At 41.5% G+C, this 15524-nt stretch overlaps 1 protein-coding gene across 6 annotated transcripts in view; it reads right to left on the bottom strand.

The window, feature by feature from the left end:
- Positions 1-15524, bottom strand: part of mpripb (myosin phosphatase Rho interacting protein b) — a 78265-nt gene that overhangs the window by 13950 nt on the left and 48791 nt on the right. For 5 of the 6 annotated variants that reach the window (XM_086017471.1, XM_086017472.1, XM_086017470.1 and 2 more), the window contains 8 exons: positions 14997-15062; positions 9926-10077; positions 9775-9859; positions 9478-9652; positions 5884-6328; positions 3867-3993; positions 3024-3110; positions 373-429 (listed from right to left, as the gene is read on the bottom strand). In XM_086017471.1, the coding sequence (XP_085873597.1) occupies positions 373-429; positions 3024-3110; positions 3867-3993; positions 5884-6328; positions 9478-9652; positions 9775-9859; positions 9926-10077; positions 14997-15062 (1194 nt within the window). The remainder of the gene's footprint in view (positions 1-372; positions 430-3023; positions 3111-3866; positions 3994-5883; positions 6329-9477; positions 9653-9774; positions 9860-9925; positions 10078-14996; positions 15063-15524) is intronic. The other variant, XM_086017473.1, reaches the window with a different exon arrangement.

The raw sequence follows: 15524 nt of genomic DNA, 5'->3' as shown, positions 1-15524 counted from the left end.
ACAGCTCAAAATCTTCTGTAATGTTTAACCTACAGATTAAGATACAATATAAAAGTGTAAACATTGTGGAAAACTGAGTGCAAATGAAATTCACATCCCACATCCCCCCCGGCCCCATGATAACACAGAGCCTTCTTGCGTGGGCACACACCCTGTGAGGGGAGCAATGGCTCATTAATAAGAGACAGAACCGCCTACTCAAAACCAGCTGTTTTCAAGCGGGCTGTAAAAAGGTCTTGATTTGTGATTGATTGTGGAAAAAAACATTACATCTCCTTTAAAATGTGGCCATGCCTCTTTTAAAGCTTAAAATGTTGAAAATGCTACTTTTAAACGAAGCATCATTTAAAAGGGCATAAAAATATCAACTACCTGTCCTTGCTCATCCAGCTTCACCATCCATCCTTTCTTGAAGTTCAGTAAATCCGGCTAGAAGTGAAAAGAACAAATATTAGACATGATATGAACCCCCCCCCCCCTTTTTTTTTTTTTTTTTTTACAGTGTTACTTGCAGCTACGTGGACATTATTAAAAACAAAGCTAATCAAACAAAAATGTACTCATAAACAACCCTATTTTAAATGTGCACTTTCCATACAAATATGTACATAAAAAAACAGCACAAAAAAACAAAAGACAGCATGACACATGCTCAGTCAAATCACACTTCAGTTGGGGGAGAAGTTGACATGACCGATGGTTTGGACAATTCCAACTAATAGGATAAGACTGTGGTCTCAAAGCAGACCACTGGTCAGGTACAACTTCGACCTCATTATTTTTTGCTCTGTGAAAATCCAGCGAGGATGCAGAATCCAATGCTTGATATTGTAGTAAACTGCTGTGGTTGTACGCGGTGGGAGACAACAAAGATGTGCCCGGTGACCACAGAAAGCAGATGCGGTGAGCAAGCTAAAAACACGCACACATACACGCGTACAAATTGACAAAGGACATAGCTGCCGATAAAAAAGGAAGAAAGGGAAAAAAAAATGTGGGTAAGGGGCTGAAGTATATCATTGTGTTCAAGGCACTGCAATTTTCTTGCAGTCTGTTCGAACATTTTGAAAACTGAAAAAATTACATTAGGTATTTTTATATATTCAAAATTTTGCAAAAATCTCGTCTTGTCTCGCGGACTCAATCTCCTGAGACATCTCGTCTCGTGGGATTTTTGTCTCGTCCCATCCCTAATATATAAATAGCGACTTGTGGCGGGTCTTGTGCCATTTTTAGGTCTGTTACTCTTAAAACGTTGAGTAGGAGCGTGTGCAGTGTGACTTGCGGGGTGCGGGCTGGTTGCCTGGCTAGCTAGCTATCTAGCTTGGAGAGGGCGGCGCAGCGAAGTAACTCATGTGCGCATGCCTCAAAACAACTCAAAATTAGTATTAATAATCGTTTTTTTACGATTATGCCAATTTAATAATCAAAATCGTAATTGAATTTCGATTAATTGCACAGCCCTACATCACCCCCACAAAAACACACACGCACACATACATACAGGTACAACAGCCAACCGCACACACTCAGAATGAGGGCACTGAAAATACACGGCAGGCAAAATCTGCAACAGAAGAAGCGAAATGAGCATGTAACCTGAAGAGGAGAGGAAGAGGTGGAGGCTTGCCAATAACCTCATACCATCACATCAGAGCAATAGGAGAAAGGCAATAAACTATAAAAATAGAAATAATAAAACCATCAAGTCATCTCAAGAAAAATTGTCAACATTGGACAAACTTAGTTACTTACGAGTTGTTTGACAAATTGTATAGCAATGGTTTCAATGTAGTTGGAGGAAGTCCACCAAGAACATTTTCACCTCAATCACCTAACACAGTTACCTAAACAATAAGGACTCGAAACAAAAAAAGCTCTTTTTTTTTTTTTTTTAAACAGCTCAAAGTCAGTAACTCATTTTGACCCTGGAAGCTAAGGCTTTTAGCAGAACAGAAGCAGCTTTGTTTAGAGACCACAAACATACACAGCACACTGGCTTCGAGTATTAAATGGCACATTTCAGTTGTAGGTAAACTAATTTCCATCAAAGCCTGCTATTTACTATACTGGCTGATCAAAACACTTTTCTCCGCCATTCTCTCAATATTTTTCATCAAGCTAGCACGTTCTAAGTTCTGTTTTGTTATATATACTATTTTTAGGTGCATTTTTCCCCCCAAAACATTTTGCTGCTGTGGACATGTACTCCCTGCCAGTGTGTGAATATGAGTTACATGAATCAACATTGTCATACTAAATAGTTTTGAAGACAATACAAACGTTGGTTGAGCTAGCGCTAACTATTTGGGAATCTTTCTCTCCAAAGCAGACTAAATAATTGTTGTTATGGGAGGCTTGAGCATATACTCCTCAAAATGAATCACTTAGCATGACAACTTACAATGAGTCACTTTTAACTACAGGTATTTAATAGTTATTATCATACCATCTTTCACATACCAGTATCGAATACAAATCTACGTTATGTGTGTGATAAGAGCCTATTAATAGTAACAGCCTATTTAGGCACAACTTGTGAACCCAACAATGTATTCTTTAAATAGAAGAAAAAAATACTGCACTTCAACAGGAATACGCCATCAATGTGCCAACACACCCATTTGGGCAGCACACCAATGCTAAAAAGCTGGTGACATTGAGGTGGCAATGCAATATTAGCATAGTAATAATTCAGTATGAAACAGGAGAGTCTGCATTCTCATGTTTGAGGCCTGAGCGGGAGTTTCCTAAATACCTCAAGAAGAAAAGTTCTTTGAGACAAAAACAGTACAAATCACCATGATAGAGGTTTCAAGGCACTTAAAGCAAGTCAATTCAACCAATGTGTTCCAAATGCTACAATGAAACAAGCAAAAAAAACAACAAAAAAAAACATGATGAACTACACATCAATATTCCTACTTTTTTCCTAACCTAGCTGTCAAAAAGACGGTCTAATGAGGAAAAATGGAGCTTAGGAAGACTAGTTTACAAAAGCAACAGGAAGAGATATCACTCACTGTCATGACTGAATCGGTAGTCCGTCGGTCAAGGGACTTGGCTCTCCTGAGAGGCGGCAGGGAAGAGCGGAAATCCAGACCTTGACCCTTAGGACCAAACATACAGAAGTGACCAACTTACATTAATTGCATGGTCAGTACATTCAAAACATGGAGTAGTACAATGCATTTGTTTCAGCTGTAATTATAAGTGTAATATCAATGGGAGTCTTGGAACTTTGCGAAAAATTGCTCAATCCTTAACTCGTTTAAAAAGTCTAAATAATATTCTAAATCCATCAGAAAAACAAATGAAACAGGAAACTCAACGTAGTTTGTTACTATTAATAATGTAATGATGCTGTCAGCATGCTGTCCCGGCATCTTTGTCTGCACACGCTCTAAGGTGCATGAGGGGAAAACATCTGGCAGAACAAGAGAAACCTATTCAGCAGTATCAAAATCACTCAGTATCATAGCATGGGGGAGAGGGGGGCATGGTGGGAAAAGGAAGCACAATCGCCAGGGGAATCCCACCACAGAATGGAAACTGGAAATGAATACAGCACATGCGGGTGATCTTTGAACCACAAACAAAAAAGACGGGACAGTATGAAGAAAAGATGGCGTGTAGAGGGGGAAAAGACAAGCACAGGAAGACGAAGTGACATAATAGGATTGACACCCCCGCCCAAAAAAAAACATCGGGTGAGCATCTCCGTCCTGATGTGAAGCTGTTTATATATATAAAAATAAAAAAACACCTTCCAAATCTCTCTGTATGTATTGTAAATTACTTTACAATGCTGGCAGTGTTAGCTCAAACATTGCTCACGTAATACGCGCACGCACAAAGTATTATACCTCTCTGTGGAAACGTCTGTGCTCACTGCGGCCTTGTCTGGCTCCACTCCTGCCCGACTCTTCCACCTCCATTTTCTCTGCATTCTCAAGCTCCAGGGCCTCCAACTTCTCAATAACACCAGAGCGACTGGGAATCAACATTGACATGTCAAGTTTTAAAGAGGCCAAGGAAAAATAACATCTAGTCATCATTGAAGCAGCACAGTCTGATGAATATATATTAGATTAAAACTATTTTTGGTGTCTATTGTGCGTGAAGGATAATGCGGCCATTTTCCTCATGTAAAACTGTAATATTTTGGGAAATTAAGGTCGGTGTACAACTGCCCCCCAAATGCTGGGTTAGACACAAGGTTACTAAACGAAAATTGTATTTTAGTACATATGAAGAGTTGTCTAGCAGCAAAATAAATTGTTACTCTGGCGCCAGGGCCCATCCCATGTAAATTATAAAAACTACACAGAAACTATGACGATGGACAGTCTTGCTCAAATGTACTATTAAAATATGTAAATGTACAAGCCATGTTTCTCTCAGTATCCTGCTAAAAGAGAGAGCTTCTGAGAAGAATGACAAAGGCATCTTAGCATGCTCAATACTATTGACATTTTCAATGCGCAAGTTTTTAAGTGTCCAAGAAAACACAGAAGTATGCAGTATGGGGGTTTTCTGCTACAGAAAATAAATCAAATATGTAAATAATGTAATGATTAACTTAAAGTTACGGGGGGATGTAAAACAAGGAGCTGTTGTTTTGCTCATTTGTTTTGGGATATTAACGCCTCTATTAGAAAGCTGGCAGGAAATGAGGAATAAGAATTTGGGCTGACCTCACTAGCCATGGACAGGGGTTAAAGGGTGTTAAATTGAGCAGGAAGCTTCCTTTGGGAGGAAAACGATGACCCAGCCTCCCACCCCCCCAGCTTTTTGGTTTAAAATACTGCTGTCTGTATGTGTGTAAGTGGTAAGTGAGACTTCGGACCTCTCCACTAACAGTATGAGGGCCACTTGGCAGATTACTGAATGGAAAATACACAGTGTAGATTTACTGTATATTCCATGCTAACAGTAAATGACGTAACTGCCGATCAAAGAATAGGCCGTAAAAACAGTCTTTCTGAGGTCCCCGCGTCACAGCGACGTTCACAACTCTTGTACGTCTTTAATTGATACAACCATACAGTCATTTATATTCCTGTCTGAGCAAACCATAACAGTTCATGTGTTTAGTCCTTGCTCAGAGTCAGTAAACAGGCAATTCATTTAGATGATGCAGTTTCACGATGTGGCTCAGGTTAAACGAAACACTACCGTTAGTAAAGACATTGAGGGAGGACTGAGGGAAAAATCACACTTCTTAATGTCTGCAAATCGAATTGCATTGTACCTTTCATGCAAGGCACGAATGTCCCACTCCGTTGCAATTACAAATGCAAGGTCATTGACAGACACCTTGAAGACAGCAGAATGCTGACCAACACGGCACAAATATTTGTCAAACGCGAAACTAACTGTGTAGTACTGGTTTGATAGTTGATGCAACTGAGCCACAACTAAAATGGAAAAAGTGTATTTCTAAGCATACTGTATGTTAAAAGACACACAGCCCAGCGTTTCATTATTTCTTATTATACAGTCTAATCAATTGCTAGTACGTCATGACACAGATGGTCATTCAGAAGTACAGTTAAAGTTAAGGTAACAATCGCAGGACATTGAGCCACTCTGCCACTACAGGAAAAGCGTCTGTGGGACATTTTGTAGGGCCAAAAAGATTCCATTTTGTTGTGCATACATGCATGGTAACTAGTCCAACTGACTTGAGAGCCTCTATCTAAAAATTGTGATAAATACATCAATTGAACTCATCTTACTGTTTATACAGTATTAGGACACATATTAGGTGCACACTGCAATGGAAAAAAAGACGGGAGGGGTGTTCGCGTTCACACTTCCTGGCGAGTGCCCAGAGTTCCCGCTCTCGAAAATGTGCCAACAGAAGAAGAGGACACTGACCTCCTCTCAGGGCTGAGAACAGCCTCCCTCTCGTGCCTGTCAGGGCTCCTAAACCGGCTCCTCTTCTCTGCCTTTCGCGCTTCCGCTTCCAGCCTGCGGGATCGAGGCGTGTCGTGGTGGCTGTATGAGTGGTTCCCTCTCTGGGTGGCTGGGTGACTCTCAGTGCTGGTCACCGTGCTGCCGCTGGCGTCGGAGTCCAGGGAGCTTACCGAGCCACTAATGTGAGAGCCATTAGACAGCAGTGAGCTGCCAGAAGGGAAGGGGTCACTGGGAGCTGGAGAAAGGCAGCGGGGTACACCACCCAAACTGGAACAAGAGCCTGTCGGGGAAAGGAGGTCACTGGGCGGCTGCGGCACAGAACCATGCAGGGCCGGGCTACCCTGATCCACTTCATCTCCATTCACAGAGCCCGCGTCGGAGCCCTGTCTGACAGATGTGCATTCACCTACAAAACAATACAATAAATTAATACAACTATGAATAGTGCATTTCATAACAGCTAGAGCTGTAACAAAGCACTTTACATTACAACAACAAAATAGCAATATAACAAGTGAAAGCAATAAATGAAAACACAAAATACTATACACAATAGACACCGTAAAACGGCAGAAAAACGTCAGTCTTACGTCGGATCAAAAGCCAAAGACTAGAAATGCGTCTTCAAACGGGTTTTGAAATGGACAGAGAGGGGGCTTGCCTAACATTCAATGGAAGGTCCTTCCAAAGGGAAGGACCAGCAACAGAAAAGGCTTGGTCCCCTCTGAGGCAAAGCTTAGTCCTCGGCACCTCGAGCGGCATCTGGTCCGCAGACCTGAGGCAGGGAAGGTGCGTAGGGCTGGAGGAGCTTGGAGAGGTACGCCGGGGCGAGGATCATTTAAAGACTTGTAAACAAGTAGAAGCATCGTAAAACGAACCCTAAAATGCACTGGGAGCCAGTGAAGGGAGGCCAGAATTGGTGTTATGTGCTCCGTCTTCCGAGCTCCGGTTAGGAGGCGAGCAGCAGCATTTTGGAGCAACTGGAGACGCTTGAGAGACCACTGGCCAACTCCAAAGTAAAGTGCGTTACAGTAATTTAGCCGAGATGTAACAAAGACATGGAATGCTGTTTCTAAGTGCTCATGAGAAAGGAGGGGCTTTACCTTCGACAGCTGTCTATATGAGTAAACATGATTTGTTTGGGTTGATTTCCCTTTTAAGGAGAAAGCATTTTTTTTTGCTCAGCGGGACATAGATTTGACAGTCATCCGCATAGCAGTGGAAGGAACTACCGTGTTTTCGAAAGATGAAACCCAGGGGCAGCAAATACAACAAGAACAGCAAGGGCCCCAAAATAGAACCCTGTGGAACACCATGCGAGGGGCAGAGCGGGACTCTGATCACTCTAGAGCGCATCCACTAATGCCCACTTGCTGCGAACGAGCCAAAAGAATACCGTGGTGCACCGTATCGAATGCTGCAGTCATTTTTCAGACCCTCTTTTACCCTAATGTTTAAAAAAATATATATAAATAAGTTCCTGGGGTTGAATGGCTGGACTGTGAAAAGACACACAAAACGTTTTTGGCACTGAATGAGTTAAAAACATGTAACAGGGCTGACTGTGCTGCGCATCATCTTGAAACCTGACTGGAAAACCTCCATGAACTTATGTTCATCCAAGAAAGATTTAAACTGAGTGCACCACTTTTTCCAGAATTTTAGACATAAAAGGCAGCTTGGAAATTGGTCTAAAATTTGACAGCACACCTTGATCAAGGCCAGGTTTCTTAAGCAGGGGTTGCACTACAACATGTTTAAAATGTTGGGGGACTACACTAGAAGACAGGCTGCCATTAATAATGGCCAAAACCGATTAACCAATACTCGGGAGAACCTCCTTAAAGAAGTGAGGAGGAATGGAGTCATAAGGGGAGCCAGATGGCTTAATATGGCAAACCACACCCTCCAAAAAATGCCAAGTAAACCTCCTCAAAGGAATCTAATACTGCAGAAGGAGGAACGTGGACAGAGTAGTCAAAAGTGGCGTTCGAAACGAGAGCCCTAGCTGTAGCAAGCTTATCAACGAAAAATTGCAAAAATCTATCGCGCATTTCGGGGGACGGGTCTGTGCAAATCGGCTGACGGGCTCTTAAGGTCAGAGTCAATTGTTTTAAATAGAGTACATGGAGTACGTTTGCTTGAATGAGACTTGACAAGTGTTCATCCTTGGACTCCTTCACCTTTCTTTGGTAATGACGCCAGCAGTCCTTTAGGATTTCATAAGAAACCTGCAGCCTGTCTCTTCCCCACCTGCGTTCAGCTCTACGACATTCCTGCTCAGCTGCACGAGTACGCTCATTAAACCATGGCTCCGGTCTAACTTGTCACCAGTAAAAAAAAAAAAGTCATCTATTTTCTCTATCATGTCTGCTGTCTGTATTGACACCAACTTGATGAAGATATTTTCTGTAATTTATGACTCAGTGCCAGGACAGAATGTTGTGTTTTTAAAACAACAAGCTGTTGATAATGACCTTTCTTTGGCAATTCAAGTCCATATTTACAAAACAGAATGCTCTGTATGCAATAAATGCTCAGAGGGTAGGGTAGGGCAAAACGGTGTAGGTGTTATGATGGCTACATTGAAGGCAAACATTGTGAGAGCAAGAAGTGAAGAGTAAACATCTGGATTTGTATTCCAATTGGAACCACAATTTTATGAGATCTTTATACACTCCCCTCGGGAACAGTGCGGTTAAGGCTGAAAACATTAGGGACTGACATCAAAGAATATTGAGACAGGTTCAAGTTGCGGAGAGCTGATGTTGCCAGACAGGCCGAACTTGATGTTGTCCTATTTTGTAGATTAGCTGTTTAAGTTTTGCATCACATGATGAAGTTGACAGACTTAAATGTGCATTCATAGGTCAAGCGCGAAGTGCTATGAGGCATTGCCGCTGCCACAATATTTTGGTCATGAATGTTTGTACAATGGCTCTGACTGACTGATGAAAAACACCATAAAAAAAAAATAATAATAATAAAGCGCAATTTGAGTTCACAAACTTAATTCATTCCGAGACTTGGTTTGCAGACCGAATAAATTGCGAACCAAAGCAATTTGTCCCCAATAAAATGAAAGGAAAGACAGCGGACCCCTACATACTCACAGTTGGGCACCTTAGATTTTTTGGAATGCGTTTATAATGGCCGCCAATTATACATCCCCAAAAATAAATAAATCAAGCACAATCTCTGCTTTTCAGGTTGGTTAAACTAGTAGAACGTGTAATCTTCAAAGGCAAACCCTCCACAGATAATGAATGTAACAGAACACAAGTACCAGTCACATTCCAACACTTAAATTGTGAAATATGGAGGAGTGGAGAATTCAAGGTGCGTTACCAACTCATCTCATATTCGTCGTTTAATGTCAAACCCAAATGTTGTCAGTCTGCCGGGAAAAAAAAAAAACTGTTCCGAGATACAGTAGTGTAATTTTTGAGCACGTTTCACACAACCCTACCCTGGTGAAAACAAAACCTCTCGCCTCTGAGCTTTGGCGACATAATTATTATTACATGTAACAGTGGAAAAGGTGTTATTTTTTGCCTGTTGGGTGTGGCGCTGGCGAGCCTAAGGGCAGCTCAGCAGGGGCCCACACTGTAGCCCCTTCAGCTTCTCTTTGGTTGAGCTCTTCCTGCCAGATGATGGAACTGGAGTCTGGAACTTTCTCCGCCTCTGGGATACCTGAGCCAGTCACTGCTACTTTGGCTGGCCCTGGCTCCTGTGGGGAGGCGGGTAAAATAAAAGCAAGCCATGTTTATTAGGGAAATAAAAGCAAAACTATCGCCAAATCAGTTGTTCAATTGCCAAGAAAGCACTAGATAAAGGGTGAAGGAGGCCTACCTGGGAGGTTGTAGGCTCCACCTTCCGTTTCTTCTTCTGGTTCTGTTTATTGGTGCGGGGATACACAACCAGCTGTTCAGTCCACCTGAATGGAGGTTGACAAGTGTGATTTTAGACCTCGTCCCTCAACAGTGACGCAAGAACAACGTACCCATTAATGATTTCTTTATTCTCTCCTCTGATGAAGTACTCCTGTTCTGGAGTGATGATGCACAACGAGTTCTTCTGGCCAGTCTTCGGTTCTGCATCGATGACATCCATACATAGGTTCATGTTCACCGTGCCCTGAGGCAGTGTACTTGGCTAAAATAGAACAAACAAGCAAACGGTCACTGTTGTGTTTAGTAAGCCAATAAGAATGACAACGACGTTAACATATTACCACTAGATCCCTCCCCCCCAAAGAGTAAAAGAAAACATTAACAAATATGGAAATAGTTGAAACAAGGAATTGGCCTGGAAGGGATGACTGGCAAACAAAATAGTGATAACACAAAAACACGGTGACAATAATACATCTTAAAGTGAAAGTCAACCCAAACGTTTTTATTGGTTTTTTTTAAGAATATGCTCTATACAAGCCCACTAGTTGAAACAAGGCGTTCTGATAAATATTGCGTTTGTGGAGTATGAGTTAATCCACTCATTTTTAGCCATCTCTGGGGGCGGCCATTTTGTCACTTCTGTCGACTGAAAATGACATCACAACTACCCTGGGCTCAGGAAACGACCAATCACGCCTGACCTGTTTTCTGAAGCTGAGCCGTGATTGGTCCTTACCTGAGTGGTTGTGATGTCATTTTCAGTCGACAGAAGTGACAAAATGGCCGCCCCCTGAGATGGCTAAAACGGGATAAAAACGGGATAAAAAAAGATTTCGCTGCTTAACTCATATTCCACAAAGGCAATATTAATCAGAATGCCGTGTCTCAAGTAGTGGGCCTGCTGGGAACATTTTCTTGAAAAAAATATGTTTGGGTTGATTTCCTCCTTTAAAGAAAGCATGCTCCAGTGTCACAGAATGTTTCACAGCAAACATCTTTCAGCGGTCGTTTCATTTCACAAGCAGATGTCAGGGTAAATCACGTTTGTGGCTCTTATCAACAGATTACCACGGCAACCGCACAATTCATTTCAACTGCGTCACAAATAGAGAGAAAAAAAGAGAGACGGGATGCCAAAATAAAGCTGCTTCGTGAGTGTGATCATTGGTTCTCGTTTTAAACATTCGACGGCACGGAAGCCTCTAATACTTGCCAACACAAGACACAGTAAACCAACCTGTGGACTGTTTGGATACATCTATGTTTTGTGGAAGAGGATAATAAAGTGAGCGTAACATTACTGATGATAGCAACAAACCCCCACAACCTTTCTGTGAGTCTGCTCTAAATCCCGTGGCTCTGTTATCAGGCTTTGTTGGGTTATGGCTGCTACAGATGTAAAACAGGTGCTGGGTCGCTTTTCAGCTCCTTTTAAGGCCACTGAACACAGATCAAGCTTTATTAAGATCTCCCTGAACCCCCCCTGGGGCCTGCCAAATATGGCAATTACACACCGCCTCTTTAGAACTCCGACCCTATGGAAGAATTTCCTGCACTTGAAAGGAACAGTGGAGTCTGAAAATAAGTAGCAGTAGCTGTCAAGTGTATGGAAGCCTTCTGTGCGCTAAAACCAAGTCTACTCGACAGCGAAGTAATCGCGTATCGGCATAGCGCGCTCTGCCATTTTTGGGTTAGTTTCCGCCTTTTTCACAGATTAAATTCACAACCCTGCCATCGCAATGGGTATACAAACTTGAAAGAAGAAGTAGCTGTGGAGTCACAGTGGAGTCAGTGTTTGTTGCGACTATTTAAAAGATACCGCACACCACAGAAAAATTACAGCCAAAATAAATATATTACGAATGGCCATTCGACCCTTTTTTTTTTAACAGCTATTGGAAAAAGGAACGATAAACGTATCCAGACATTAGTTAGGCCTAAATCGACACTGCCTCCGATGGCTGCAGTCTAGCGGCAAACCCCATTTTGCCTCGATTCTTTCAATTAATCAACATTAAACTCATTACGTAAGCAAAAAAAATAAATAAATTTTTTTTGCATGTCAGTTGATATGCAAGTTTATGTAGAGCGGTGAATGCCTGCCGTACATCGCGCTTTATTTATTTATTTTTTATCTCATATTTTTTCAAGGGCTACCAAGCAACAAAATCATTCCAGATATTGCCAAAAGAAAAAAAAATCATCCTGTGCACCTTTTTCACTCCTGAATAGGCTACACTTGCCGAGGTATTGGATCGGGACTCGGTATCGGCAGATTCTCAAAATCAGGTGACTCGGAAAGTCATCTACTTGTAAAGTTGATGAAACTACACAATATTTCTTCTGATCATTGCAGCCAGACTCAAAAGGTAATTGAAAAAAAAAAAAAAAGTGACTGTATTAAGAAAAGTAACCAAGCCTGCCTCAAAATTAAGTGTGCATCCATTCCATGAATGATAAATCCTGCAGGAAACTTTTATAGGCTCAGCCAAAGGCAAGTCTCAAGAGTCGAGAAAATCAGGCTGTGGAGCGAACACTGCTGTTTTTCGATGGTGCCCTGACACAGTACTGCTCATTATTCTGTTCATCACAGGAACTGACGATGTAAGATTAGGGCCTTTCAAGATCAAAATGCACCATTGGTTCTCGAAAGGTGAAATTCATTGGTCTTTAACAGAATGGGTTTTTTTCTTACGTATTTGTACGGGTTATGGAGAGAAGCGGCTTTGTGAGGAAATGGTTTCTTCCTCCCTTTGCATGTTCTTATATATTTACAGCATGTACCTTTTAAAGAGTCAAGGGAGGTCTTAGTCAACTTCCATTCTTTTGAGACAAAAATCTGTCTCTCCATTACATGCAAGTCCATTTATGGCAATTTTATTAACGTGTGAATGAGATGCACTTCCAGCCTTCTCAACATTTCTGTTACATGAGCAACCGAGCATCAGCTGAGCTGCTTGCTGTGGCAGGCCATGTGTGGAATGTCGACGTCTGAGGCATATCTAACGTTTTCTTCTGTGGTTTTTCGGGCCTAGGACTCCCTTCTTCGTGCTCACTGTGATCCTGTGGCTGGAGGCTCACTACGCTTACCAAATAAGGGCAACGGGAGAGGAATGCTGCATTCAACAGGAGAGCATCTTTCTTTCCATTCGTTGTGAAAAGACTCCAGTTTTTAAAGAGGTCATTGCGTCAGTTCACATCCTGCTATCTACTGGCTGAAAAATAACAGGTGATGTCATCAACTCCCTGGACCTTTAATCTGTAAGATGATACAGATGTTTAAACCACTGACAAGGGAAACAAGCCACTCCTCCGACCTGGCTTTGAGTAAAACAAGCGATGATAAACTAGCCTTAGTGTCAGTAAAAACCTACGTGAGATCAAATTAAAGGCACATTAACATAACTCAACAACACAATAATTTACTGTCTGCAAAGTTTGTGATTAACATTGATTTTACACATGACAAAAAAAAGTTTAATAATCATGCACTCTGGGCCCCGTTGCAGTAGGGGTCTGTTGCAAGAATCGAGATGCCACATTTGACTGATTCCGGAGGAATTTCCCTTGTTACTACTGGGGGAATGGTGTTGTTTCTTTTCCTCCGCTAAGCATGCTTGCGCCGATCTGGATTTCTTTTTTCATTTACAGCTCAGCACAGAGAGCCAAAATGGCATCCATCTATACGGAGATATCTACTTGTGAGTCGTGACTAGACCCCACCCACACAACTGCATTATATCCTTCTTCATCTCTGATCTAAATCTCTTATTTACACGCTCCTTTTCCATGTTCAGACTGAAACATCGCAGTCCGGCCTTCAGAACAAGCTGACGATCTTGTGTTCCGAAAACCCAACTTGCGTTGTATTTATTCCAATTCTTTGCACTTTAACTGCATTCTATGAAAAGTGGTTATACTACCAGATCATTTAAATTATTTTTACTTGGCAACTGGGTATTTGTGTTTTATTTAATTTTCATCAATCCCATCCCACCCCCCACCCCCATTTTATTGTGTGGTCTACTGTGTAGGAAATATGTATTTTTGTACACAAATTGAGAGGATGGAAAGAGGATGGTCCTGACTTCAATCCCATTGAGCACTTGCGAAATCGTCTTATGTAAACTGTTGATGCCAGAGTAACAAAAAAAAGACCACATCGGTTGTCTTGCGCCAAATATTTGTCAAAGAATTCTTACAACAAAGAAATAATCTCCCAAACACAGATTTCCTTACTTTAATGCTTACTGATTATTATTAGATATACATTTAAAACTACAGATTAATATTGTTAAACTTGTAAAAGTATATCATTTTTTTTTTTTACATGTCTTTGATGGCTGCTCTTTTATTGTTGTTGTTGTGAATATTGCTTGCTATGACAATCCAATTTTCCTCACGGGACGAATAAAGTACCTATCTATCTATCTATCTATAGCTAGCTAGCTAGCTAGCTAGCACCTTAGCTCTGTAGAACATAGATGAAAGTTGATAAAGAACAATAACTATATCATCAAAAATGTAAAAAGATACTGTGTGGATGGGTGTGGTGCAAGAAATCACAACTGGCCCCAATGGAGGCCCAAGCCATTAGGCAAACACGGATGAGCCTGATGACAAATAGACCATTAAATGTGCCGTTATATGCGCTCTGAGGATTTGGAGAGTTGCTATCACAGGGGTCCAGAAAACTAAGCAGCCATTTTCCTGACCCAGTTTTCCTGCTTTGTGGAATAGATGAAAAGACTAGAGGACAATGAGGCTGCTAGTTTTGGAATCATTGCGACAATGAGAGGAAAACACAATTGCACACCAGCCTGGGTGTCACTGGAAACAGAGTGGAAACATGCATGCACTATTGTAGTCGCTGGCACACAAATGTGACTGAACAACATCTGCCCCTTTGCCCGACACTATCTTGTGTGATACTAAGAAGCTGTGCCTTTATTTTAAAAACAGACAGCCTCCTAAACTAACACTTGGCAACCGTTCAGCATAATATTTAAAATTCATGCATTTTACCCAAACTGTGAGCTCCCAGTGTTTACAATCAAGCTTGACTAGCCAGTTTGTGGCGTGCGTGCAACTCAAGTCAGGACTATTTTTTTTCCAAACTACCATAAACATGTGACATGTTTATCTGGCTTCTATAGAGATGAATGTTTAAGAACTTACTGATTCATCCAGGGCAAAGCGCAGACAACCATGTTCGTATAAAACAAAAAATCTCCGTTGCCATTTCTGTTGGGGGGAGAAAAATTAGAATATTATCAATATGTTGACATACATACTTATAAAAGTGAATGGTTTATTAACTCATTCACTGCCAGGCATTTTCAGACCCTCTTTTACCCTAACGTTTGAAAAAAAAAATTTTGAAAAAAATATAAACAAGTTCTGATTGGCTGGACTGTGAAAAGACAAATTTGTCAATGGCAGTGAATGAGTTAATATACACGTTGGATCAGGAGTAGATTTAACTTGACTAGGTCAAGTCCTTATAACCTGTTGCTAGTGATCATGATTTCTCTTATCCAACAAAATAATTTGTTGGCAGTTTTTGTAGGTGACTGTGTCAGGCCACCTGAAGTTCCCTGAAGCGGGCTTGACTGGGCCAGTAAACATTTCTTATACATCCCATATTTGGCTTTTGATGACATATCAAGCATGGTGGCTGTGGCATCATGCTCACGGGGCTATTTT

The sequence above is a fragment of the Filicampus tigris genome, chromosome 19, assembly GCF_054856515.1.
Source record: "Filicampus tigris isolate MCC_2025a chromosome 19, RoL_Ftig_1.0, whole genome shotgun sequence".
NCBI lineage: Eukaryota > Metazoa > Chordata > Actinopteri > Syngnathiformes > Syngnathidae > Filicampus > Filicampus tigris.
Note: the sequence above shows the minus strand (reverse complement) of the source record. Positions and strands in the feature narration are given on the sequence as shown.